Below are 24,981 nucleotides of genomic sequence, written 5' to 3'. Positions count from 1 at the left end.
TACATTCAGCGAGGGAACATTCCCTTGCATTCAATAGTGTTTAATCTTCATCTAGCTCAACACAAATCAGTAGTGCAGCAATATAAATACAACCCAGGGAGTTAAAGCCTTGAGGCTTCCACAGCTCAAAAACAAACAAACAAACAAACAAAAAAAGCCAATGAAACAAGTTTCCAGTTTTTAAATTAAACACAAAGAAAGGCAACAAAACTGCCCACCCATCCACAGAGGAGCAGGGGCATCCTTCAAGCCAGCAAGAGGCCAATTCCTGCCTGAGGGCAGGGGTGCAACTGATGAAAGGAGATGAAGGAGAGGGTATGGGAAAGGACAGCCACACGCCTGTCCCCAACCTGGCCACTTGCTGCTGGCACACCCCACACTGCCCACAGGTACTCGGAGTTCCCTCTTCCACCAACCAGTGCAGAATTTGCACTGCAGGAGGAGCACGCAGGGCTCTTCAGCCCTGACAACAGGAGGCCACAGAGCTGCCAGCCAGAGGGAGGAACCAGCTGCTGGGAACTGGAGATATGAGCCCCTTTGCCAAGGTTGTGCAAATTTGAGAAGGAAAAAAACAACAAACCCCAAAAAACCCAAAAACCCAAAACCCCCACAGTATCTTGTGTTTCCAAACTGAGATATGGTTAATGTCCAGACTGAGGGATGGTTTGGCAACCAGCAGAAGGTGCTGGTGCCACTGAAGAAGATCTCACAGCTTTGGAATTAAGCCAGATGTTAGACACAGGTACCAGAGATGGGTGACCCCTCCCAGCTCTGGTACCCAGCAGAGCTTGCTGAGAGGGGGTCTCCTAGCCCAGCCAATCACCACAGACAAGTCAGCTCTTCCCAGCTGAGCAGGCACCATGCCATCAGCACTCTCAGGGAGAAAAGCCAGACAGAAATTTAGAACAGCTACAAAACCCTCTCCTGTGAGCAAGCTGATGAAGTGCAACCCATAGTGTTTAGACCCCCCCCCCCTCTACCCACCAAAAGCAGCCAAGTAAGTGCATGTGAAAAGACAAATCTAAATTAACATAGTGCTTAAAACCATTAAGGAAGGTGGGACTAGCAGAGAAGAAAGCTGTTTGACAGTGAAAGTTGCCCGTGGTGGGCTACTGGGACCTGAAGGGAGCCCAGAGCACACCTCAAAGAACAAAGACCCTCCTTCTCCAAAGAGCTCCCAAGAAAGTGAGCTGGAAGTCCATAGGAGGTTCCTCCACTGCAGCCTGAGGTGGGCCAGGAGGGTCCTGCACATTCACAGTTGCTCCAAGTGGTTCTGTCCTGGTGCTCTCCAGGTGCCAGCTCTGTTCTGATCCTTCCCCTGGGCTTCACAGTTGCTTTCTCCTCCCTTTGATTTCCCTTAAAGTTCAAATTCAAGTACAACCAGTTTTAACTGAAAAGAAACCCACAAAACCCAAGTTATTTTCTGTGAAACAAGTTAGCAGCATTGTCCTAACCAAACTGTCCTCCAGAGGCCCTTGTAGGACAGGGACAGGAGCAGCCTTCCCCCCCCCCCCGGAGGGGAGCTATAGGATTTCCTCCCTCTGGTTCTTGGCTTTGAGCATCACTTGTCCATTGCCCAAGGAGCCATTCTGGCTACGGAGCAGCTTCCCCTTCTCACGGTCAGGCCATGTGAAGATGGCTTCATCACTGTCCAGTTCAGACTCTGAGTGCATCAGGCTCGTGTTGAGGACCTGGGCTTTCTGTCTGCCACCTTTGAAGGAGAGAGATTCCCAGGTTAAAAAAATACTTTAAATTCTAAAACACTTTAAATACTAAAAAAATGCTGCTCAGCCACCTCACCCTGCTCCATTCCCTCTTTAAGTTTCCTTTTCCCACCAGGGGCTGCCTGATCAGCCTTTCCTCTGCCTGTCACTTACTCCCTCGAATGCCAAGGCCAAAGTGATCAAGTTTCAGATGCTCTGGGATGACAGAGGTCACAATGACACTTCAAGACTCCCTCCTAAGATAAGCATTTGATTCCTGCAAAAATCAGGGATGAGCTAAAACATGAAACTTACAGAGCCTGATTCTCAGGAGGACAAAAATTAATAAATTTATGAACAAGTCATTTGGGGCGGGAGAGTAGGAGGTGCAGAAATAAACATCATGGTCTCCCCAGTTCTTCCAGAGACCAAAGTCGATCAGTTTAGTGAAATGCTTGGTGCCACTGAACTAAGGCTTTGCTGTAGAGCACAGCAAGGGAATTGTATATTGGAAGGAAGCAAACCAGCAGAACACAGTGGAAAACCTTAGAGCAAGAGAAGTTGTAGACAAGACTCAGTTTTGGGCTTCCTCAACCAGGCCAGTCCCTGCACAATTTACATGCATCCACTTACTACTTTGATATAGAAACATCAGGACCAGTTTCAGTCCCAGTTTCTAAGCCAAGTTCCCATCTCTTTGGTTAAATACCCTGTGTACAGATCTGAAACAAGCTCTTAGATCTTCTGAGACTTGTCTGTCAGTGCCTAACATCACGTTTGCTTCACTCTGTGATTTTAAGTCCACTGAGGAGGAGAGTTCTTAGTCAGCATTCTGGAAATGCTGAGCTCTTCCCTCTCATGTTTTACCTGCTTTGGGATTTGGTTTTAACTCCAGGCTTTCTTGATCCGTTGCATCCAGAATCTTGTATTTGCTTTTTCTTCTGGATTTTCCTTTTCGTCTAAAGGGGAAGAAAAGGAATTTAGAGGAAGTCCACTGCTAAAAAAGCAACTCTGATCTTCAAAGATAGAGTACTTGCTTATTTCAGATTATGTTTGTGTTAACAAAGCAAACCACTAAAAAAACATTTCTTTAGCTGCTCATTTATAGGCTAATTCAAATCTTGGTTCTTAACTGAACCCAGAGTTCTAGGACTTCAGCATTTCAGCAGGACAAGAACATCCCAGGGCTAAGCTGCTGGGATGATGGGTTTGAATCTTTCACTTCCTAATGAAGCTGCTTGTCTCTGCAGCACTGAGAGAGTGGGGGTTACAGCCTCAGTCTCACCTCTTGCAACAGCAGATCACCATCCAGGATAAGATTCCAGAGGCAACCACAATGAGGAATGATGCAATGATCACATACAGCACACTCCACTCTGAAAGCAGAACACACCAGAGATAAAGATGCTTTGGCACCTCATACAGCTGACAGTATGTGCTTCACATGGCTGTTCTTGAGGGAAAAGAAAAAGAAAGGCCTGACCCTCAGCAGACTTAGAGGCTGCCATCCACCACTGACAGCAGCTATGGGTGCCAGGGGATTGAGATCCAGGGTGCTGACTTGTTGCACGAGGACATTTTTCAATATAAGGTGATTTACAGAATGTGTTTTCCTGTGGCAGGAAAACCTCTTCAGGGGCACAATAGAAAAGGTGATTTATACACCAAGAATGGACTCAACTCCTGGTGAGTGTTCACTGAGAGGCTCTGAAGAGGAGCAGCTTCCCTGTCAAGTGTCCCCTGCCTAGAAGGGAATGTGCCAGGAGACCAGGGATCATCTCCTTGTGGGAGCCTCATGCCAGAGACACTGGGAGAAGGCAGGTGCCCCCGACTCTGCCCACCCTGGGTCTCAAACACAGTTTGCATTGAGAAGATGAACAGTCCTGGGGAGGCTGCACCTACCACAGTTGCTTTCACCATCCCCCATCTGTGCCCTGATGAAGTTCTCCATCCAGAAGGGGTCACAGACACAGCGCTTGGTGAAGGAGTCGCAGCGCCCGTGCTCGGAGCAGTTCAGCTGACAGGCTGACAGGGGCCAAAAGCAGACATGTGAACCAAGTCACTCACAAAAACAGGACAGGAAAGTTCAACCCCTGTAAGGCTCTCCCTTCAGTCTTGTCACTCGGCCAAACTGCAAACTGACACTTCACCAACAACCTAAACACACGTAACACGCTAAGAAAATTTTGCCTCGTAAATCATGATTTTGATACAAAAGCTATGGAATCTGTGTATTGAAGTAAATGTTTTCAAACAAGGTTTTGGTCTTCAAATTCAAACCCAGCTTGTGAGACAGAGAAGAAACAAATAGATCCATTACAGGGACCAAACAGAACTGAAGAGTGGCTTTTGAAGGCCACAAAACTGTAAGACTAGGAATGTGATTAAAATAATTACATAAATCTAGTTTAAAATATCTAACTGATCAGCAAATGAGCCTCATAGGCTAGAGCTCATGAAAGAAAAACAGTACTAATGGAATATTGTAAAATAATTGTAAAAGGGGAACATTTCCTCCAGACAGATGCATGTGCTGCAGAGGAAACAAGCATGCTGACAGCTCCCAAGATTCACTGCTTCCAGTGTGACACTCACTTTGTTGGCTGTATTCCATTCACACTGTATTTTAATTTCATAAGTATGAATCTGCTTTCGACTTTGTGAATGCTTATATCCCCAGCAACATCACAAGCAACCATTTCTATGAAGTTGAAGAGCAAATAGAATCAGTTGGTAAAAAACCACGATTCACGTGCAGCCTTCCAGGCTCGTTTTTTTTGTTTCCTATTTACTGACACAGGAAAGCTACTGGAGGGAGTGGATGTGCACACATCCAGTTTTTAGCACTCCCAAAGGTTCCTTATTCTGGCAGGCATCTGAGAAGGGAAAAGATGAGAGCTTCTACCACAGTGACTCTTACTTACTGACTGTGTTAATTTCTAATGCCCGGAAGATGAGGAAGTCTGACTGCTGCTTCCGTAGTTCATTTTTTAGGGTCCAGGCTACCTCTCTTCCTTTGAATATCTGATGAGGAGGCTGGTTCTGTACAAAAAACACCATCTTCGTGCTGGAAATCAGACAGAAATTATTATCTGCTGCTTCTCATGTAGAACACCATTCTTCCCAGTCTGTCTTTAGAGGAACTTATTCAGAATAATCTCTGCTCTTTTGTAACACTTTCCACTCCTGTCTACTTAAAGATGTAAGCAGATGAAGTTTTAATAACAAGAATCCCTTCCTTACTGAAGAATAGTGGCAACTGCCCTGATCATGGCAGATATAAAGGTAGTATTAAAACAGAAAACACTGTCTCTTCTCTTCTGAGCTCTTTAGGTTTGCATGGACAATGAATTCTGATTCTAGTGCTACAGCAGGCAACGTGGACACCCAGGAATCAACACATTACTGAACTCAGGAAAGTGGAAACCATAACTGCAGATTTATTGCTGACTTGCTGCATGACTTTAAGCACGTCCCTTCAATCTTTTTCAGGGCTTTATCTACCTCAAAACTATTCCACTTTTAGTAGGAACAGGTCAGCACTCTGCCCTTGGTTAGCCTGTTGCCATGCCACTCACATGCACGTTCAGGAGTCCTCAAACACAGCTACAGCAACAACAGTGTTGTCACTGCAGAGATTGTGCAGCTGTTGCTGTGACAACGTGGTACATGCAGAACAGATCATGGAAGACTACAAGGCTGGTACCCAACTCCAGCACCCTCCCTCTGCATCCACTCAAGCCCTACCTCTGTTCAGTGTAGGGCTGGATCTTCTGCACAGTGATGTCAGAGTCCAGGACCCCCAGCAGGACACCAATCTGTCGGATGAACATTCCCTTCTGCCTCTCAGTCAGCTGGCTGACATTAACATCCAGAATTATCTCCACCAGGTTGTTTTTCCTAGGATCTAGTGAGAATGTAGATAATACAGATCATTAGAAATCTTCTGTTTAGCAGTCTGGATACAAATCAGGTTCCTAACAGCTTTTCCAGGAAGTTCCTGCTTTGAAAACAAGATTACAGCACGGTTGTAACAGCACAAACCCCAAACTCACCAGGTTTGACTTCCACTGTGCTCCTTTCTACATCACTCTCTCCTTTGGCATCTGTTACTCTGAGGTGGAATGTGTAGGTCCCTTCTACCAGATTGGACAGGAGAAGGACAGGATGATGGTCTGAATTATTTAAGACTTCCTGGGAGGCAGAGCAAAGTAAGCATCAGGAAACAAAAGACTGAACCAGCATGATACATCATCATACTTAAGGATATCACTACAAGGCAAGGGGTGCAACAATAAACTCTACATTTCCTCAGGAGCTGTCAACACTTCCTCCCACTGACTTTTGGGATGTTGTAGACCATCATTTAAAAAAGAAACCTCACCCCAGCTGCAGGGCTGCCCTCATCCCGGGTCCACAAGTAGCTGACAATTCCCTTATCATCAGAGGACTTCGACCCATCCAGCTCAGCTGTATTTGTGGGCAAGGTGATGACAACATTACCAGAGATCTTTGCAACTGGTGCCTTGTTGATCTCTAAGCAAACAGAGAGAAAGCAATTGGAGAAAAACCTGAGAACGCCCAGCCAAAAAAATACTGCATTAGATCTCCACTGAAACCCAGAAACCCCTGGGAGGAAAAAAGGGAAATGAGGCACTGCAAAATTCAACTGAAGATACCATACCTCCTAAAAAAGACAACACCCCTGACCTAGAGGAGGACATTCCAGTGCTCTCCATATAATTTTTCACCCATTCCTTACACCTATTGTGTCTCTGAGCACAGCTTTTGCAGAGGTGGCTCAGACTTACCTTCTTTGACAATGACGTTGACTGAGCTTTGGCTCTGCAAGTTCCTCTCATCTTTAACTGTCAGAGTAAACTCATATGATCCAACCTGCAGACCTGTTACAGTGGCAATGCTGCTGTTGGCATTCTCCAGCTTGACACCATCTGGGCCCCTAAGCAAAGCAAAAGAGGATCAGGTTTGCAAAGCCTCACACCAAACAGAAGCCTCCAGCAGAGTTTATAGGGATGCAGACAGACACTTGCCTGGAAATACAGTCCGTGCCAAAAAGCAAAATTCTTTTTTTCTGGTTACACCAAGATAACCAAAAGAGTAAGGGCAGCATTCAGAACAAAAAGTATAATTTCTGGTGGTTTAGTGTTTTGGTTATTTTTTTAATGAGTGGAGCACTGATACCAACATCTAAGGTTTACAAAAAGTGGTACTCTCAGCAAAACTGGCTTGTGAAATGCACAATAAGGCAGTATTTTTATGAAAAGGGACAGAGCAAAAATAGGCCCTTCATTTATATGAGTTTGCACAGAATTCACGTTAGCTAACAGAAAAAAGCTACTGCAAGTTGCTCATAGGATTTTTCCTGACTTCCCTAAAGCCCTTCAGGGAATTTTAAGAGTCTAAAGGAAAGTAATGGCAACAAGAAGAGCTCTGCCTCCCTCCAACACACTGCACTACCCTGCTGGGAATCAAACGTGTTGCTCTCAGCCTCACTGAGAATGGGAACCAGGCCTAGAGGGGAAGGCAAAACTATTTCTAAGGCTCAAACAAAACTCCACCTCTCTCTGCTTAAACATAAATCACTGGTCATAAGTCACTGGTAAAGCTTGTCAGGCCAAATGTGAGCAGGATTCAGCAGATGGGAGGCATGTGGGGGTGTGTCTTGTTGTAAATAAAGGACCTGGATACTTGCGTAAGAACAGCCTGGAAGATGACACACACCGTGTTTTTTCCCAAAGAAAGGAGACTATCTTCTGGTCATCTGAGCTCTTGCTGCCATCTAGAGTGGTGCTGTCCACAGGAAGAGTTAATTCTTTATCTGGACCAGCATCTGCCTTTGGGGGCTTATTGTTCTCTGAAAAAGGATGCAATATTTTTCATACACACATGCCATAAAAGGTGGAGCTTAGAACCCAGCAGTAAGAACCTTCTCTGTGATCCCTAGCACATTTCTTGCTCACTATCTCAACCTTTTATGTAGGGGAAGGGAGGCTAAAAGCAGTTAGGAGTTCAGATCAGTGTTTCATTCACACATCTGCAATAAAATGAGAAAGAAATCTAGAAGCTCTGACTTTTGCTCTCATTCTTTAAGTCCTGCTCTACTCTTCTTGCTTCTGCCCCAGGACCTGGCACTGTGAGCAGAGAAAGCTGCTTGGAAATACAATCCTGCCATTATGCCAGGATAATGTTAATTAAACTACACTGTGTAAAATAAACAGAACAGCTGAGAAAGGCAATATTCCTACAAACATTCCTTTGTTCATTTACAGCGATTTACCAGCCCAGAATGGTCCTAAATTTGAGCAGCTTTTCTGAAAGCAGCACAAAAGTCTAAGAGTGGGCTGACAGACTGATGCTCACCTGTAAGCCCTGGAACTGAAAAGCAGAAAAAGCAGCCAGAGGCAGCTTACCTGGCTGGACTATCACAGTGACCTCTGCAGTTGACTGGTGGCCAGCAGAATCAGTCACTATCAGCTGATAAGTGTAATCACCTTCTTGCATTGCAGAGAGCTGCAAGACTGGTGTCCTCACCCCCTTTGAGGAAAGAGATTTCATGGTGAAAAGAATCCTGACACAGATGATGATAAACCAGAAGCTTCTGCTTCTAAAACAACCATTATCAGCAGATTCTAGGGGCTTATTATGAACTCCTGCTACAGGGCCAGACATCTGTGCCACTCACTCAGAGCAGAATTCATGGACAGCAACAAAGACACTGTTGTGGAAGGTGGTCAGACTTCTTGAGGTTCAATAACTCAACCTCAAAGCAACTCAAAACCTCTGGGGAGCCCTGTGCAAATCATACACACTGTAAACCTGATTCATGGACCTTCTCATTCCATAAATTGACAGTAGCAACAATCTGTGGAAGAAAAATGATGACATGGAAATAAGTTTCAGCTTTTACTGTTTAGGACTGAGGAGTGCCTGGCCAGTGTCTGCAAAGTTCAACTCAAAAAATCCAGTTCATTGTGTTTGATGTTATGAGAAGTCAGCAGCTGAAGAGAGAAAGAACACAGCTCCCTTGCAGCCAAATGGGTTAAACTGAGATACATGGGTTCTGCTGAAACCTTCTGTATGGGACATCAGAATCCAATCCATCAAGTTTTCTTAACCCTCCATCCTTCAGCTTTATGAACTGCATTGCTCAAAAAAGACAACTGGATGCTAGTGAAAACCTGTGGCTAGACTGGTGCATCAGCTCAGCCACTAAGCCAACAGCAGCTTCATGGGGATTTTCTTTTATGTACCTATTTAATCATCACATGCTTGCTCTGTAGCAAGCACGTGTGTCTCTGCATAAGGGATATTTGTTAAAAGAGAATAAAAAAAAATGTTCTGAGTAGAGAAAAAAGCAAGCTAGCAAGTAATCCAGGTTGAGCACTGGAGACCTGCACTGACCTGCATCTCCATCACCTTCCCTTTGCTGTTAGGGCTGAGCAGCCACTCATAGCTGACAATGCTGTGATCATCAGTGCTCTGATTCCCATAGAGAGTGATGGAGTTCTGAGGCAGGGTGATCACTTGGTTTGGGCCTGCATTTGCCACTGGGGGATAGTCCACTGCTTTGTTCACTGTCAGGTTTGCAGTGGTGGAGTTGCTGGCACCATCTGAGTCCACTACTGTGAGACTGAGGAGGGGAACAAAAAAGGGAAGGCAGTGAAGAGTCATGATTATCAGAGCTGCATAAAAAAAATGACATGGAGTTAACTGAAGCACAAATCAGATTTAGAAACTGAAGATGCTTTTAAGGACAGAACAACAATTTTTTTGAGGAGTAGAAAAATCCTATGGTTCGAGGCAACTCTTTTTTTCTGAAGAGAAACTTCCCCCAAATGCCCAATTATCAGTCTCAAAGCAATACAAGAAATTCAACAGCTGTGTCCATCTCTCACTTGACATCTACCAACCAGTTCCAAGATAAAACCACGCTAGTGCAAGAGCACCAGCTTTTACACCACAGCTGTGATGGAACAAACCCCCTTCCACCAGGGGTGGGCATTAACACAGACACAGAAGTTCATTCCTAACCCACAGGAGGTCTGGCCTCTTCAGGCAAGCTAAGTACTGCAAAACTGAACTGATTTTTTTAAATCTAGATCTGAACACCAGTCTGATTTGTTTATACATCAACAGCTTAAGAGAAAAGCAGCATTCAGTTATAGGTATTCAGGTTTATTTTAAATGGATCTGCTGATGCAGTGCATGGGCATCACCCCAAAATACAGATCAAAAGAAAAACATACAGAAAAAACATTAAAGTAAAATCACCCACTATCTATTACTCAGATACATGCAGAAAACCACTGCATCATTCACTTATCTGTGACAAACACACTGCATTTAAAAAGTGGATTTAAAGACTGCATTTCCTCCTAAGCCCTTATTCAAACAGTTCAGTTTTGACATTTCAAGTGACAGGTTGTAGCACGGGCAGAGCAATCATTGCCATCACCTCAAAGCAGTGCTACAGCTTAAGAATAAAAAGCAGCTGGACAGCTTCTCTCTTGCAGTGAGAAATGTAGAAGTGCAGAGAGAGAGAGGACATCACAAAATTGAATTCTCCCCCTGTCATTCTGATACCAGACTAACACTTCAGGAATATTTTAAGTTTTATTCTTAAAGGATGAGAACTGACCAACTCTTCCAGATATAACCTACCTGAAGGTGTAATTCCCAGGTACCAGGTTGGTCAGTGTCAGTACAGCAGTATCACTAGAAACCTTTTCTTCCCGCAGAGGACCCTTCAGTTCTTCCCAGTGATAGCTGACAATTCTATCATCATCAGTGCTTTCTGTTTCAATTACAGAAGAAAATGCACAAACAAGAACTTGGAAAATGCTGCTTCACAACCCCCACATGTTTACTCTGTCACTTCAGTGCTGGGCTTAGTGGGCAAAGCCCAGAGGTCTCTGTGATGCCCACACCCTATGCTCTCCACTACCCTGTTTCACAGGTAACTCCAACACCCTTAATCCCAGTTTTAAATGTGTACTGACAAAGACAAAACAAAACACTAACAACACAATACTACCTGGGGGTAAGACAGCCTCAACATATTTAAAGAAACTCCTGAAAAGCTGTAGGAGCAGTTCAGGTGGTGTGCCAGCTAAGAAAAACATTTGATGCTTCATACAAGAAGCTGATAATTTTAACTGACAGTATTATTTTTTTACTCTTAGCAACCTCTAGAGCTTTTCCTTTTCTAGGAGACTGGCTCAGGCTAATGCCCTTCAAAAGGAAACATGGAGAGGTGCTGTCCTGTGCATATTCCCTTCTCCTGGCAAGAGGGGCTGCCTTCTTTCACTGGTTTTTGATAGTGTCACAGCCAGTTCCTCTTAACCTCTATCCAAAGAGCCAGCCCAGAAGCAAACACAGAGGAACCAGGCTTGTTAGACTCCTGCCTGTGAACCAGCAGGTACTCACGGCTGCCATCAATCACAGTTGAAATGGTTGGCAGTGAAATCTCCTGGAACTGTGGGGACACGATGGCAACTGGAGGCTGATTCACCCGAGGCTCTGCAAAAAAATAACCAAGCTCTTACAGCATCACCTGCAGGCAAATCACAACACAAAGCCCTGGCCAAGGAACTCTGCAAAACCACCCTGCCTTTGTGGTCCAGGAGCAGAACACACATTGTGCATCCTCCTCCCTCTCCCTAGGGCCATCTGCCCCCAGTCCCTGCAGTCAGGGAGTACCAAGTGTGGGACTGCTGTGTCACACAGCTCCAAGGCTCCCATCCTCCCAGCTGCAGCCAACTGCACAACCAGCTGCAGAGCCAGTTTTTGTTGAAGCAGTGACCTTCCAGGGTGAGGCTCTTGCTAAGCACTTTGGTAGCAGTATTCCAGCTCTTTGAGTGGTTGGCTTGTATGCAGTATAGCAGAACCAGCAGTGTGTACTAACAACAGGGCCACATCTCCAGAAATTACTTCACATATATAGACACTGAGCTCACAGCACAAGGAATTTTCTCTATGTTAAACCCAAGTCCAGTCAAATAAGTAAAACACCATCATACAGGTGTCAGAGACAGACAAAGTTAAGAAAAGACAGAATTCCAACAACTCACTTGGATTCACAGTAACATTCACATAACCCTCTCCATGTGCATTCTCCCCATCAACGATGACTCTGAACTCATATAGGCCAACAGTCAGCTGGAAATAAATGCAAAAAATTATTTATCTTTAGGATGGTAGCACCCTATCAGGAGCTATTAGAAGGTGAGGTCACCAGGCTCTGGCACCATTGCAGATTAACAACATAGAACACAGGCAGCTATGCTTCAACCCAGGCAGAGCAGAGGATGGCTCCCATGCCAACCTGGCATTATAAATCTTTTAATTTACAATGGCTATGCAGAAACCAAAGACTAATATTTCTTTCTAACACAGGTGCCCCAGGATTATCAGCCAAGTTTTATTTTCTAGCAACAATAGGCAAACAGAAGAGAGATAAGAGATTAGTTCGGGTTGTCTGGCCACAGGAATCTGTACCAGCAGATTGCATTTGAGAAGAGAAAGGCTGCTTGCCAGAGAAGAAAATCTCTTCTTCTATGTTTTTATGAAGGGAAGGATTTCTTCTCTTCCTTCTAGCTGACACGAGTCAAGCAGTCACCCCTTCATCATTCACTGTGGAACCAAGATGAGAGAGTGAAGGACTAGGTGCTGGGCAACAGTCATGGTAACCAAAAGGCTGAAACCCTGGCAGAGACAGACACTCCTTTTGAAGGGCTTTTCTCTCCAGGATATGATGACTAAAGTCTTGGCAGCACTGTATTTTTTCCTGAGTGCAGCAGAATCTAATATGTTCAAAGGAATGCCTCAAATACAGAAATGTATATTCCAACAGTATTTAAAGCCATTCCCTTGTTAAGAATCTCCATGTGCAGAAACCAGCAATCCTTTCACTGCTAGAGCAGGAGCCAGGGGTGTGCTACAAGGTACTCCCCAGCAGTCATTAGTGGAATCAGAAAGTCCCTTGTTGAGTGGGTAGCACGAGCCTACAGACCTGAACAGCCCACTGCACTGTTTCAGTACCAGGAATATTCACAACCTTTTGTTAACATTAAATTGTGCCATTTGTATGGCTTGACACAGTGCTTGTAGGCAGCTTTTTAGGTCCAGAAATCAATTTCTTCTTTCCCTTGTGCCAGATCAATCTCCTTTTCATAAAAGGCCTAGAAGAGGGCTTGCAGTCAAACATTGGCTGCCTGCCCATCATTCAATTTCCTATTCATCCTGAAATCACATACAAGTCTTTCCTGGCTGCCACAGTCTTCATATTCTCCCCTTGGCATTTAATACAACAGGATACAAAGCAGCAAAAGCTTTACCTTAGACAACTTAAGGGTCTGGGAGTGCTTCCCTTCCATTTCTCCACTGTAGTCTTTTGGATGAGTAATCAATTCCCACTCATAGGAATAAGTAGTTCCTTAGAAAAAAAAAAAGTCCAGCTGTTAGTTTTTAAAAGGCTGCCTTCCTGCCATGCTAAAGAAAAGCAAAGGTATTAAACATTTACAAGGCACATTCTGCTGCAATATGGGGAAATGAGACAGCTTGGAATTTGGGCTGCAGCTTTTTGGGAATATACCCAGGGAAAGACACAATCTGCTTCTAAACACATTTAACTCTGAAGCCAAAACCCATCTTTCAGCCTCCAAGGCATTAAAGAGCTTTGGAGCTATCACAGCTCCAGGACACCAACAGAGAAAAATTGTGCCCTCAAATCCTGCAGGCACAACATAATGCCAGTTTTGGAAGAGGAATGCATCTCCTCTGTCCCTGCTGCTGCCCAACACTTGCCTCTCCTCTGCAGTCTGCCATAGCCACTGTGGATAGAGCTGCAGATTTTACTAATGCCTGTGAATTATTTGCATGATGAAATGAGGAGTTTATAGAAATGTGTTCCTCAGCATGTCAACACCCCAGATCAGATTTCTGTCCACCAAATGACAGATCACTTGCTAAGACAGCTTGTCACCTATCAGCAACCATCATTAACAGATGCTGAAGATCCACTGCTTCCTCACACACCACTCTGAGAATGTGCCCAATGCTCTGTAGCACTTTCAATGTTTTTTGTGTCTTGCCGTTTTCTGCAAGAGGAAGCATGAAAAATTTCTACAGGAAATTGTTCTCTGATAAAAGACATTCTCAAGAGTGTCCTTGTTTAATGCCACATAGGATGCCTGGTTGCCATTTCACTGTAACAAGCCCTTAGCAGAATTCCCAGAGAAGCCTTACGAGGTGGTGGCTCGGGAAGCACAAACGCATTCAGCTGAACTTTGTTCTTTGGCAGGGTCACTTCCACACTGTCTCCAGCAGAAACCACCAGCTCCTTCATAACTGAGAGGGAGAAACAGGAATTGAAAGAGGAACAGGGGAAAAAAAAAATGCATATCTAAAACCTACCTGGGTTTCAGAATCTGTGGAATAAGAACCAGCTACAAATGGCTGTATTTTGTAAACATCCCTATAGCTCCTGGTTCAGGTTTCACTCTCATTGTTAATGAAAAGGCACTACTGGGGTTTTACAATTTTAAGACAAGCCCAAAATGACTCAGCCACCTCTCTCTGCAGATACTGTGCAGCTCCTGACCCTCAGGCCCTGAACCACCCAGGTCCAGAGAACAGGAAATGTTTTACCTGACAGGTTTTCAGCAGAGAACCTGGCTGCAGTCTCATGGCACAGCAAGACAAACACTGCTATTTACCAGCTGCAGTTCCAGATCTTCACAAATACAAGAAGAATCCATGTATTTCTTTTTGAAAAATTGCTTGGGGGTTAAGAGATTTATATTTTTTTTTTAAACTGCATAGCTACCTCTCCAACTGTGGTAACACAAAAATACAAACCTGTTCCTTTTACTTTTCTTTTCAACCCTTTCTTAAGAACTCTGTTGCCATTCAGTTTCAAATAAACTGACAGGTAGTTTGTAAAGACCTGAAAACCATAGCCAGTGATGGGGATTTTCTGCTTTTTATTAGCATTAAAGTGAGCAGAAATTTAACTGAAATTTCATATAAGAACCTCTCAGACTCCTCACCTTTCTCTTCTTTCCCCATTTGCTTTATTTTTCTCTCTTTATTATTGGGCCTAGGAATTATGCATAGAAAACAAGAACTAAAGTTCCCAGGGGACTATGCCTTGCACCACTTCTCAGCTTTCAGCTTGTGAATTCAGATCTCACCATTACTTTCAAGCTGTTCTTGGAAACAGAACAAATGGTCACATGCAGATTTATGAGGCCAAAGTCCCATTCTTAGACCTCACGAGATAACAGGTCCGACCAGCATGTGTGCTGCAGCAGGGATCTCAGTGCTTTTTCAAAGGTACCATAATTTTTCAAATGATCTTGTGTTTTTCAATACTGCAATGGCTTGACAACAAGATCTAAACTTGCAGGAGCACTGCATGTTCTCACCTGGTGTGTTTGCAGTAGTACTTGGTGAGGCAGCACTGTTGGTCTGGATTGTAGGAACGCTGCCATTTGTGGGAACTCCACTTGGCACAGCTGTAGCTGTCTGCACCTTTGCTGTGCTCTTCCCTGGCACTGGGCTGACTGCAGGCAACACATCTGAGGAGTGAGGATGGACCAAAGTGTCATCTGCCTGCCCAGGTTTCTCAGTCTCTCCTGTGGCTGACGAGCCCTGTGCTACAAGACTGGAGAAGGTGGCCAAGGCTGAAGGTTCTGGTGCAGAAGTTCCTGCGTGGGTCTGTAAAAGAAAAAGTTGCCTGAGTTTGAACACTGAGCATCAGTTTTGTTTTGCTGTGTTTAAGTGGGAGCATGGGAGGCTGAGAAGTCCCTGGTTTGTTTCTCACAGAAGCAGGGTGTTTTACTGCTGCTTCTTCCCCACATTCTCCATTCACAGCAGACAGGCATTTCTAGCTCAGCTGGACACCAGGTAAGGCCATTGATTTACCTACAGCATCTTAAGTACTGTGGCTGCTGATGCAACAAACGTGACAGATCAGGGTCCAAAACTGCAGTTAGTGGGGGTAGAAGAACTGAGAGATGGGACAAGACAGAAGCTAAAAAAACAGCAATCAAGAACTGGGATTCATTTGGGCCACATAGTCCTGTTTCTAAAGCTGTGCAGTTGGCAAGCACAAAGCAGGAGCACTGCAATGGCATTTTTACCTGATAATCAAATAATAGCAGCAAGAGGAAATCTATTTCAGAATCATTCTTCAAAGCAAGGTGACCTGACACAAAGAGCTCCCCACGTCCATGCCACAGGAGATGCCACCAGGGTAGGGAGCTTGCTCACACCCACAGAGGATGAGTCTCTTTATTGAAAATAATCAAAGTGGCAAGAACAATTTTCTTTCTTTCATCAGAAAATTCCTTTCACAGGACCCAGCCCCATTCCAGTTCTTAGCCTGCCAGGCAATACTCCTGACAATTCACCTTCCACCACAGAGCACAAGTGTGTAGCACATTTTGTTGAGCTGACTCTATTTTGAGAACATCTGCTAAATATTTTAAATTAAGCTATTTACCATCTTTGACTTGAGAAGGGGTTTGGAACTGAATTGCCCATTGCTACTCCACACTGGAGGAGCTGATCAAAAGCTCAACTTGAAGGAAATATTCCAGCTTTTAATACCATGCTGCTGGCATTCAGCCCTGGAAATGGGAACTGCAAAATTGCTCTAGACCATGGTGGGCAACATCCTGGGCTTCAGCAAACACCAAGTGTCAGTGGTAAAAATACTGTCCTTCAGGTACTGCCACAGCCAGCCAGGCCAGGAGCAGCCATGAAGGCAGCAAAGGCTTCTCTGCAAGAAGGTTTTTTTGCAGTTTTGGGTGAGTAATTGTCTCTGGTCAGGGTGGGATACTGACTCTCTTATGAATAAGACAAAGTTAGAAATACTGGTGCAGCAAGAGGAGAACAGCCAGGCAGGATCTCAGACACTTGAGACAGAGTCCTGAGGAAAGGCACAAAGTCTCCATGACTTCATACCACTATGGGGAAACACTTTCTGCTTAGCAAGAATCAGCCCAGATGGGTCACAAGAACAGCTGCCACTTCACTTGGCAATATTTTCCATAAGCCGGATGCTTCCTTGACTCACTTTTTAATGCCTAGAGAAAAAAAAAAAAATCTTTACAGTTAAGACAGAAGCTCTTCCTCCCAGAAGTCTTCAGGATGAATTGACAGCCAAATGTCTGTGGAGAGCCTGAATTAGATAAGCTTTGCCTGGGGCAACGTAACAGTCAGAAATGCCTTTAATGCTTGCAAGCTGAGACATTTCTTATCTTTACTCCATAACCCTGAATTCTTTAAAGCAAAGAACAGAAGACTTCATTCTCAGGGATAAATGAGGAGGAGACTAGAAGTTTGCCAGCTGTCCTATCTTATTGGCTTAGAAAATAAGAGAGAAGTGGCACATTGGCCTGAGTAACTGTAGAAATTCAAACACTTTGATTCCATCCCCTAACTGCCCCTGGACTGGGAGAAGACTCCCTGTCTGAGATGGAAATAAAGCAGCTGTGTGCATCAGGACCCACACTGAACCTAAGTTAATTTGTATTGTGTCTGTAAAGACTCTTAAGGCACAAAACCACAGGTGAAGTCACTGCTGGTTGTGAAGAGACTTTCCTCCTCCTTCATAGGGACACAAGTGCCCAGCAGGAAGCAGAGTCAAACACTGGTGGGTGCAGGAATGAGATCTCTGACTCTGCTCTAACAATTCCACTTTAAAGGCTGCAGCTTTCTCCCATCTGCCTGCAGAGCTGCTGCAGTGCTGCAGCACCCTTCTCATCAGCAACACTGCACTTAAACACTTCTCCTGATAGGCTGTTAAATGCATTGCTATATTTTAAATTTGACAACTATTTCAAAAATTAGGTAGGGAAAAAAACCAAAACCACTGGTGCCTGGAAAATGTCACTCACTTTCATGGAAAAGGACAAGTTTCTCTTCCTTAGTTAAGGGATGATGAGCAGGGGCACTGCAGGTTATCTGGTGCTCTCCTTCACCCATCTCTGGTTCCATAGCACGGACACTAAAACCACAAATTACCAGCAGCTGCACATTAGCAAAAGACCTTGCAGATGGCCATGGAGCCATCAGAACTGCAAGAGGAAAATCAAAACTTAGTGAGGCAATGTTCTCCTAAAACTGTCACTTCTCCCTGAGCCCCTAGGAGCAAAGGGAAAGATTTGCCTTGACACACATTCAGTGTCTGTCAACAGAAGAGAACAGGCACATTGATTTATTTCTCCCCTTTTAGAGAGGAGTTAGAGCCACTCTGACCTCAAATGTCTGTTCCAACTTCAGATATTTGATGCTTCCAGGTATGATATTCTTTGCATGGAGTAATGATCCAGTATTCTCCCCTCCTTCAAGCCCATCTGCCAAACCATTTTTAAGAATCCATCATTAACTGCACAGCATTCATCTGCTGAAGCTGTGAGCTCCAGGACCCAGCCTAGCCCAGGTGAAGTTCTACTGATCTCAGTCTGTGTGGGTAACTTATTCTAGCCCAGAAAACAACCCAACTTGGAAAACTCCCTGCTTTAGCATCTCCTCCTGTGAGGTTGGCCACATCCCAAGCACACAGCCTTGAATGTTGTATCCTTGGCCTCAATTAAGCTGCTCTCAGGTCAGAAATGCAAGGACAGCTGCAGAGCTTGCCTTATATTTTGCAAGTGAAAGTTGGATGGTTCAATAATCAAGGAATTAGCCTGGGGCTAGGTAGAACCAGCACCAACTTGATACTCCTGTTAAGGTGGATTTTTTCATTCTTTCTCCTCCTCAAAACTTCTTATCCTAAACCTCAAAAATGTGACTGCCAGGAATTCCATCACAGCCAACATATTTTAGTAAGAAGTTCTTTATTTTGATGACCCTGCATTTTGTCAAGACATATGGATTTTCTTACTAGCAAAAACCAGTATGGAGAAGAAAAGCCCTTCCCCAGCAAACCCAGCAGCACACCTTAATGCCACCAGAGAGCTGCTTCCTGGGTACTCAGCAATATCCAGAAGCTGATTAATCTATGGAATGTAATACTTGCAACCAGCTTAGTGGGAAGGCACTGAACAGTAACAAAACAACTTGGAACACAACAGAGAAAACTGAGCAAGCAGAAGATACAACAACTGTTTCCCAAGAGCAGCAGAAGACATTTAAGACTGTGAAGAAATCTGCTCAGGCACTGCACGTGTAACAGCTGAGAGATTGGGGTCACTGTGTACATCTCAGAATTAGGAGGCAAGAGCAGGCAGGGTGGCAATGCTGCAGCATTGCAGGGTAGAGAGAAAGCTGAGATCCTGACTCAGCCCAAAATGCTGTGGGGCTCTAGAAAAATCAAACATTTGTAAAGTTTTAGTGAGTGATTTCACACCCCAACCAGGCTGTCCCAGAGCTCTCAGATGTGTGCCTTGGCTGCTCTCCACATCCTGCTCTGCAGGGTGGTGGCTCAGTCACAGCCCTACCTGGAACCAAGATTTGAATACAAGGGAGAGAAATAATTCAGACAAGTTTCCAAAAGGCATTAAGCTTCAACAGTGCCAAATCCTAGGAACGTGGCATAAGGTATTTAAGGAACAGCTGCACAAAGCAGTGCATGGCCTTTTCTGTATGTTAAGGCTGAAAGAACTATTTGCAGATTTAAAATACAAACATCATGTAACAATTCAAAGGTGCCAGTTTCTCTTTAACATCCAGATTTACAAGGTTAACATTGTACAAGCTTGGAATAGAGACTGAACTGGTTTCATTCAACCAATGCAAATGCAAGCTTTGTGGATTTGCAAAACTGAAGCACTCTTCAAAAACAGAACAAAAAAGTTGGCACTAAGATGCCAACTCATGCAAGCAGGCTGGCATGGGAAGTGTGCTGGAAACTCTCCATGAGTCTATAAAATAATGTACTCAGCTGCCTCAATTTAACACTCAAAGGAAACCAGCCTATTTTATTTCGTGGATCTAAAATGTGTTTTTCCAGGGAACAGTTTTCATCTCCCAGGCACCTGCCCACTGACCTCACATCTTGCCTTTCCTGCTCATCTGGAAAGTACACTGTGTGATTATACAAAGGAGAAGCATTATCATGACCTCCATCTCCCCTCACCTCTCAAAGACAGTTGTCCCAGCTAGGAGTGAAAAACCCTGCCCCCCCAAAAACCAAACAACCCAACCCTTGGCCTTGCTTTGTTGACAGGATGATGAAAAGACACCCAGAAAGGTAGCTGGAAGTCATAAAGTAGATAAAGCAAGGCTGAGAAGGAGGGTTCCAGCTGCCCCACTGCAGCCCCAGCAGTCACACTCACCTGCAGCAAGCCCACACCATCTGCATCACTTGACCTATTCACATTATTGCTCTTAGGAGGGAATGGGCTTTTGGCTTTCTGCTCCCCTGGATCCTGTCCCTTTGCCAGTGAGTCTTTCTTCTGATTTGGATGCCCTTCAGGAGCAGGCTTGTCTGCCACCAACTGCCTCAGCACTTGATCCTTCAGGTGCTCTGCTTCCTCTGGGCTGCTTCTGGAGTTGCTGTCTGTGGGTGCAGCCTCGCTGCTGGGGTTGGCTGCCATATCCCTTTTCAGGAGTTCCAGCCTGTTCCCTGCCAAGCTCTGCTTCTGGAATGACCTCTGCAGTCTTTTCTTCCCCTGCACAGGGATGCCCCAGTCCAACCACTTGCGAAACGAGAGCTTCACACCACCTTCTGTTGGAAGCAAGTGCTCTGTGCTTTTCCATTTCTTTAAAAACACCAAAACAGAGTCAGAGAAGCCAGTCCTGTTTGCCTGACACGTGCCAGGCATCGTGCAGTTCACCTGGATGCACATGTTTTCCAAGAACCAAAAGGCATCACAGGTGGGGCTCTGGCAGCAAGCAGTCTGACAGGACCGGACAGTATGAAACCCTTCCAGGAGCTGCAGGTGGTGAGCTCCCCACAACCTCAAATGGCCACCAAACAGGATCCTCTCCAGCTTGCATTTAGAACTGTTCCAGTTTGCATCTGGGAAAGAGGAGGGAAGACAAAAAAAAAAAAAAAAAAAAAAGAGAGAGTTTTCAATCCTTTAAAGCAGTGGGCAATAGATCTTCATCACTATCTGCACCTTCTACCACTGGGACCATGACCCTTCTTGATAGCACCAGAGCTAAATTCATCTAACAAAAGAAAACAGAAGCACTCCTGTTTCAGGGGAAACTGTCAGGCAAGGCTGAGGTAACACAGCAACTTAAGAGGCAGAAACTGAACCCAGGAATCCCACGTGCAGGAAACACAGCAAACAGCATTGCCTCCCTGCTTATAGTTTGCCTTAAAGGGGAGCTCTGGGAACAGTGCCCCCTTTCAGTCACTTTCAGACTGAAATTGCTTTAATTCAGAAGTTGCTACATCTAGAAGAGGTCTGCATGGTCTGTCCTCAGCCCCTGTTCCACTGCAGTGCTGTCTCTAACAGCAATTCCCCAAACATGGCTTTTAAGAGCCAATTTACTTCAGACCTCAGGTCAGCATTAAAGCAGTAACTGCTTTGCATATGGATTTTTATTTTTCTTAGCATGAAAAATCAGAGTGCTTGCAGGGATCAATGGATTAAAGGCTTCCAAGACTCAGAGCTCTGCAGATTAAGGACTCTCTAAAAATAGATTAATGACCTATGGGATTGTTACACTGTGCTGTGCTCAGCACCCAAGGGATAACAGGTCACTGAAAGATTACTTTACAAACCAAGTCTCTGGACTCTAAGTGGTTTAGCTGGAGAATATGCTGCAGACCCAACTCCCTGCTGGTCAAGAATGGAATTGTTGAATACAACACGAAAGGGAAACTTTTTTTTTTTCCATCAAAATAAATAAGTATGAATTTAAATCCTAACACCTTGGCAGCATATAAAGTTCAGTAACATATTACTACTCCAGTGACTCTGAATGAATACAGGCTTTATGTTGCATTATATCCATATTCACCATCCCCACGTGCAGGAGGAAAGGGAAGGTCAGAGCAATTTTATAACCTTGTATAACCTGAGTAACCTCGTATGACCAAAGAAAGCAACAGGGGAAAGCAGAGGATTAATTTAATTGTAATTCAGTTGTCCCAAACACCCCAGCAGGTGTAACAGCTTTGCTATTCCTGATTATTAAAGGTATCCACATACAATGATTTTTTTTTCTCCTAGAATGGATAAAGTGTCCTGTTTAAAGTGAAGGACAATAGTCAGATTTACACACCTTCTGTGTGAAATCTCCCATGGAGTTTCAACCCAAAAGGTAAACTCACACCACGCCAAGGAAAAGTTTGGGTTTGAGATGAGACAACACTGCCATGCCTAGAGCATTCAACTCATTTCCAGAACTTTTCCAGTGCCCACCTAGAACATGTTTATCTGAAACTGGCCAACATGGTTTCTGAATTGCTGTACACAGATGGCTAAAAAATTCAGGTAACTCCCAGGAAGAAGTGAGCAGGCAATCAGGAGTGAACAGGCTGCTCTTAGAACTTGGGAGTCCCTGTCCCGGCGATGCAGCTCACAGGGAATGGAATGGACAAGAAGAGTTTCTATTAATAAACTCAGGTTCACAGACTTGCTCAGGCAGTTAATCCCTCCTGATATCAGATTAATGATTAAAGGCTTGACTCTCTGGACTTTTTAATCTGTCACATGTAAGCAGTTATGTCAGCACAGCTCGTCTCGCGTCATGCCGCACCGCCACGCTGACTTCCAGGCAGCTGTAATTCCTCTTCTGTTTAACAAACTCTGCTGCCTCGGTGACACAAACAAGACCAAAAGAACAAAAACTCTGCAGGGGGAAAACTGACTGTATCAGGAGATTCATGTCACATCCAGTGATATTTGTTTCCACCCAAGCTCATCAGCCTGCACAGTTGTAGCCCTCAGACACCGCAGCACTGTCCCAACACCCCCACCCTGAGCCAGGGTTCACAGCTCCAGCTCTGGACTCCCCAAAAAACAGCAAATGCCAAGCAGGAAACTCCAAGGAAACACGAGATCCACCTGACAAACACACAGTGCTGAGGACCCTTTGCTAGGACCAGGAAGACAGAGATGTCTTTCCAGGTTCTAAATCAGCTGATTAAGGTCACGCAGCTCATTAGTTTAATCAAATCAGTCACTTGGAGAGTGTTCAGGAGGGTCTGGTGAAAGAAGAGCAAAGAACATGTCCTCCATGTATCTGAGAAACAAAGCAAAACAACCCCCTGCTCAAATCTTCCTGTCATTAAGGCAGAACAAGCTTCCAGCAAGGAGAGAGCAGCTGGCAGCTGCCACACAGGTTGATCTACACTGAGGTCACCACTGCTGTGAACCAATTACTCATTGCAACGTGAACAAAGAGGAAGAAGGAAAAAAAATTAGAAAAAAAAAAAAAAGAAAAAAAAAGAGCAAACTTAACTAAGATCCGGTGACTGCTACATGCACGCATAGGAAAAAATACCATTCCTTGGTGAAAACGTGGCCAGAAAACACTCACAGGAACATAAAAAGTCTCTGAAAAGTCAGAACCTCAAGTTTTAAAATAAATAAATATAAGCCCCCACACAATCCATTATGTGAAGACTTCCATATTACTTGAGCAGGAGGTTGGGTTAACTCAAGTATGAAGAGGAAATAAAAAAAACATAGGTAGGTTTACCTACATTGCCTGTAGGTAAATACAGACTATTGACATACTGGGACAGTCTTAAACACCCCAGGGCTGAAAAAAAACCAAACACCAAACTACTCCCCAGCCTGCTTCAAGCAGGTAAGTGAAATTAATAAAATAATTAAAAGTGCAGGCAGTGTCAGAGAGAACAAAGACTGACCTGCAGAGAAGCACAAGGCACAGAGGCACACACACAGGTAGAGCAGCTGCAGACTCCTCAGCTCCCTGGGTCTTCCCAGGCAGAACTGTGACAGAAATCGGGCGCTGATGCTGAACTTGGCTTCCAACCTCTTCTCCATGGCCTTTGTGGGCAGCAGCAGGGTTCTAGAAACATATAAGATACAAAACATCCACTGGCAATTGGTGCCTCCAGATTCAGATGGTGTTATGAAGAGCACGGAGCATTTGCAGAAGAAAAGGAATGATTTATCTGCTGTGGCTTAGCCCAGCAGCTGGGCTCCTGATGGAGGACACTGAAATCAGATCCACAGCAGCAAAGTTCCCAGGGTCGAACACCACCACAACACCCTTGTGACTTCCCCCTCCCTCACTTGGAGTGGTAAAACCCCCCCACACCACAAAGTCACAATTCACGGGGTCCCGGAGACGCATTTGGGAAATTCCAGTTTCAGAGAGGCTGACCCAGGGAACAGCACCACGAGCATAAGGCAGGCACTGAGCAGCCCAGCACAGCTGCCCCACGGTGCCACTGTGTGGGTGCTGGTGCCAGCTGGTACCAGCCAGACACCGAGGGACAAGACGAGAGCAGCGCTGAGAAACACGGAGCCAGAGCCTGTGTGGCCCCGTGCTCTGCTCCACAGGTCAGAGCTGATGAGAGCATTAATGCTCCTTCTCACGCTTCCTAATGCCAAGGGCTCTTTTACAGCCTCGTGTGTCACTGAACATCAGTCACTAAATCAGCTCTGGGTGACGCAATACAGAAACATGAACTATTACACAATTAATAAATACATTAAAAAAAAAAAAAAAAAAAAAAAAAAAAGTCACGAAGCACTGTCAGGCACAAAAAAGTTAAATAGGTCCCTTCTGAAGAAACGAACGCAATCCTGTTAGGGTCCATCGCTTCAGCACCCGTCGGGGGAATTCACCTCAAGGGACCGGCAGCGGCGGGAGCACCCAAAGGAACGGGGGCAGGCGGAAAACTTCCCGGGAGGAGGCGCGGACGCGGGGCCGCTCAGCCCAAGCTCTCACCCCGCATCCCCGCTCCGCGGGCCCGGGCGGGACGAGGAGCGCTCAGACTCGGTCCGGGGCGTGGGCAGCGACCGGCGGGGCTCGCTCTGCACCGTCCCGGCTGTCAGGACGGAGCCCCCCGGCCCTCTCAGTGCCCCCGGGGCCGGGCCCGGGGCCCGCCGGGAGGAGGAGCGCGGGGTACCGGGCAGCCGCGGGTACGTACCAGGGGCGCATGGCTTGGGGAGCTCGGCGGCCTCAGGCGGGCGGCGGGGCCGTGCAGCGGGCGGGCCCGGGCCTCCAGCGCGGCGGGCCGGGGGGCAGCGCGGCCTCAAGCCCCGCGGCCATGGCAGCGGCGGGCGGGCGGGTGCCCGCTCCACCCCCTCCTCACCCCGGAAGCTGAACTGCCGCCTCTCGGAACCGGGACCGCCTCTACCGCCGCCGT

At 45.5% G+C, this 24,981-nt stretch overlaps 1 protein-coding gene across 2 annotated transcripts; it reads right to left on the bottom strand.

The window, feature by feature from the left end:
• KIAA0319L (KIAA0319 like) lies at positions 1-24,981 on the bottom strand. Of its 2 annotated transcripts, XM_071767634.1 has the most exons (21): positions 24,763-24,981; positions 23,509-23,672; positions 20,012-20,697; positions 15,152-15,443; positions 13,971-14,072; positions 13,061-13,158; positions 11,795-11,882; positions 11,151-11,243; positions 10,386-10,518; positions 9,126-9,354; positions 8,135-8,258; positions 7,446-7,578; positions 6,515-6,663; positions 6,088-6,239; positions 5,759-5,897; positions 5,451-5,610; positions 4,628-4,770; positions 3,606-3,728; positions 2,989-3,079; positions 2,571-2,662; positions 1-1,711 (listed from the first exon to the last, which is right to left on the bottom strand). In XM_071767634.1, the coding sequence occupies exons 2-21, from the start codon at positions 23,645-23,647 to the stop codon at positions 1,524-1,526; spliced, it is 3,354 nt and encodes a 1,117-aa protein (XP_071623735.1). In that variant the 5' UTR covers positions 23,648-23,672; positions 24,763-24,981; the 3' UTR covers positions 1-1,523. The 2 variants fall into 2 exon arrangements, with proteins under 2 accessions (XP_071623735.1, XP_071623736.1); XM_071767635.1 differs by lacking the exons at positions 20,012-20,697; positions 24,763-24,981 and having other exon boundaries at positions 23,509-23,643.

The sequence above is a fragment of the Heliangelus exortis genome, chromosome 24 (genome assembly GCF_036169615.1).
Source record: "Heliangelus exortis chromosome 24, bHelExo1.hap1, whole genome shotgun sequence".
Lineage (NCBI taxonomy): Eukaryota > Metazoa > Chordata > Aves > Apodiformes > Trochilidae > Heliangelus > Heliangelus exortis.
The sequence above is the reverse complement of the archived record's forward strand: the minus strand, read 5'-3'. Positions and strand labels throughout refer to the sequence as shown.

What these genes read in the sequence shown, in the direction of transcription:
- KIAA0319L (XM_071767634.1), bottom strand. Translation starts at nt 23,647, where the DNA reads ATGGAGAAGAGGTTGGAAGCCAAGTTCAGCATCAGCGCCCGATTTCTG. An exon ending in GAATGTTACTGTGAATCCAA is followed by an intron (nt 11,244 to 11,794) that starts GTGAGTTGTTGG and finishes ATTTTTTTGCAG; the next exon opens with AGCCTCGGGTGAATCAGCCT. An exon ending in CAGCCCTACACTGAACAGAG is followed by an intron (nt 4,771 to 5,450) that starts GTAGGGCTTGAG and finishes TCTGATTTCCAG; the next exon opens with CACGAAGATGGTGTTTTTTG.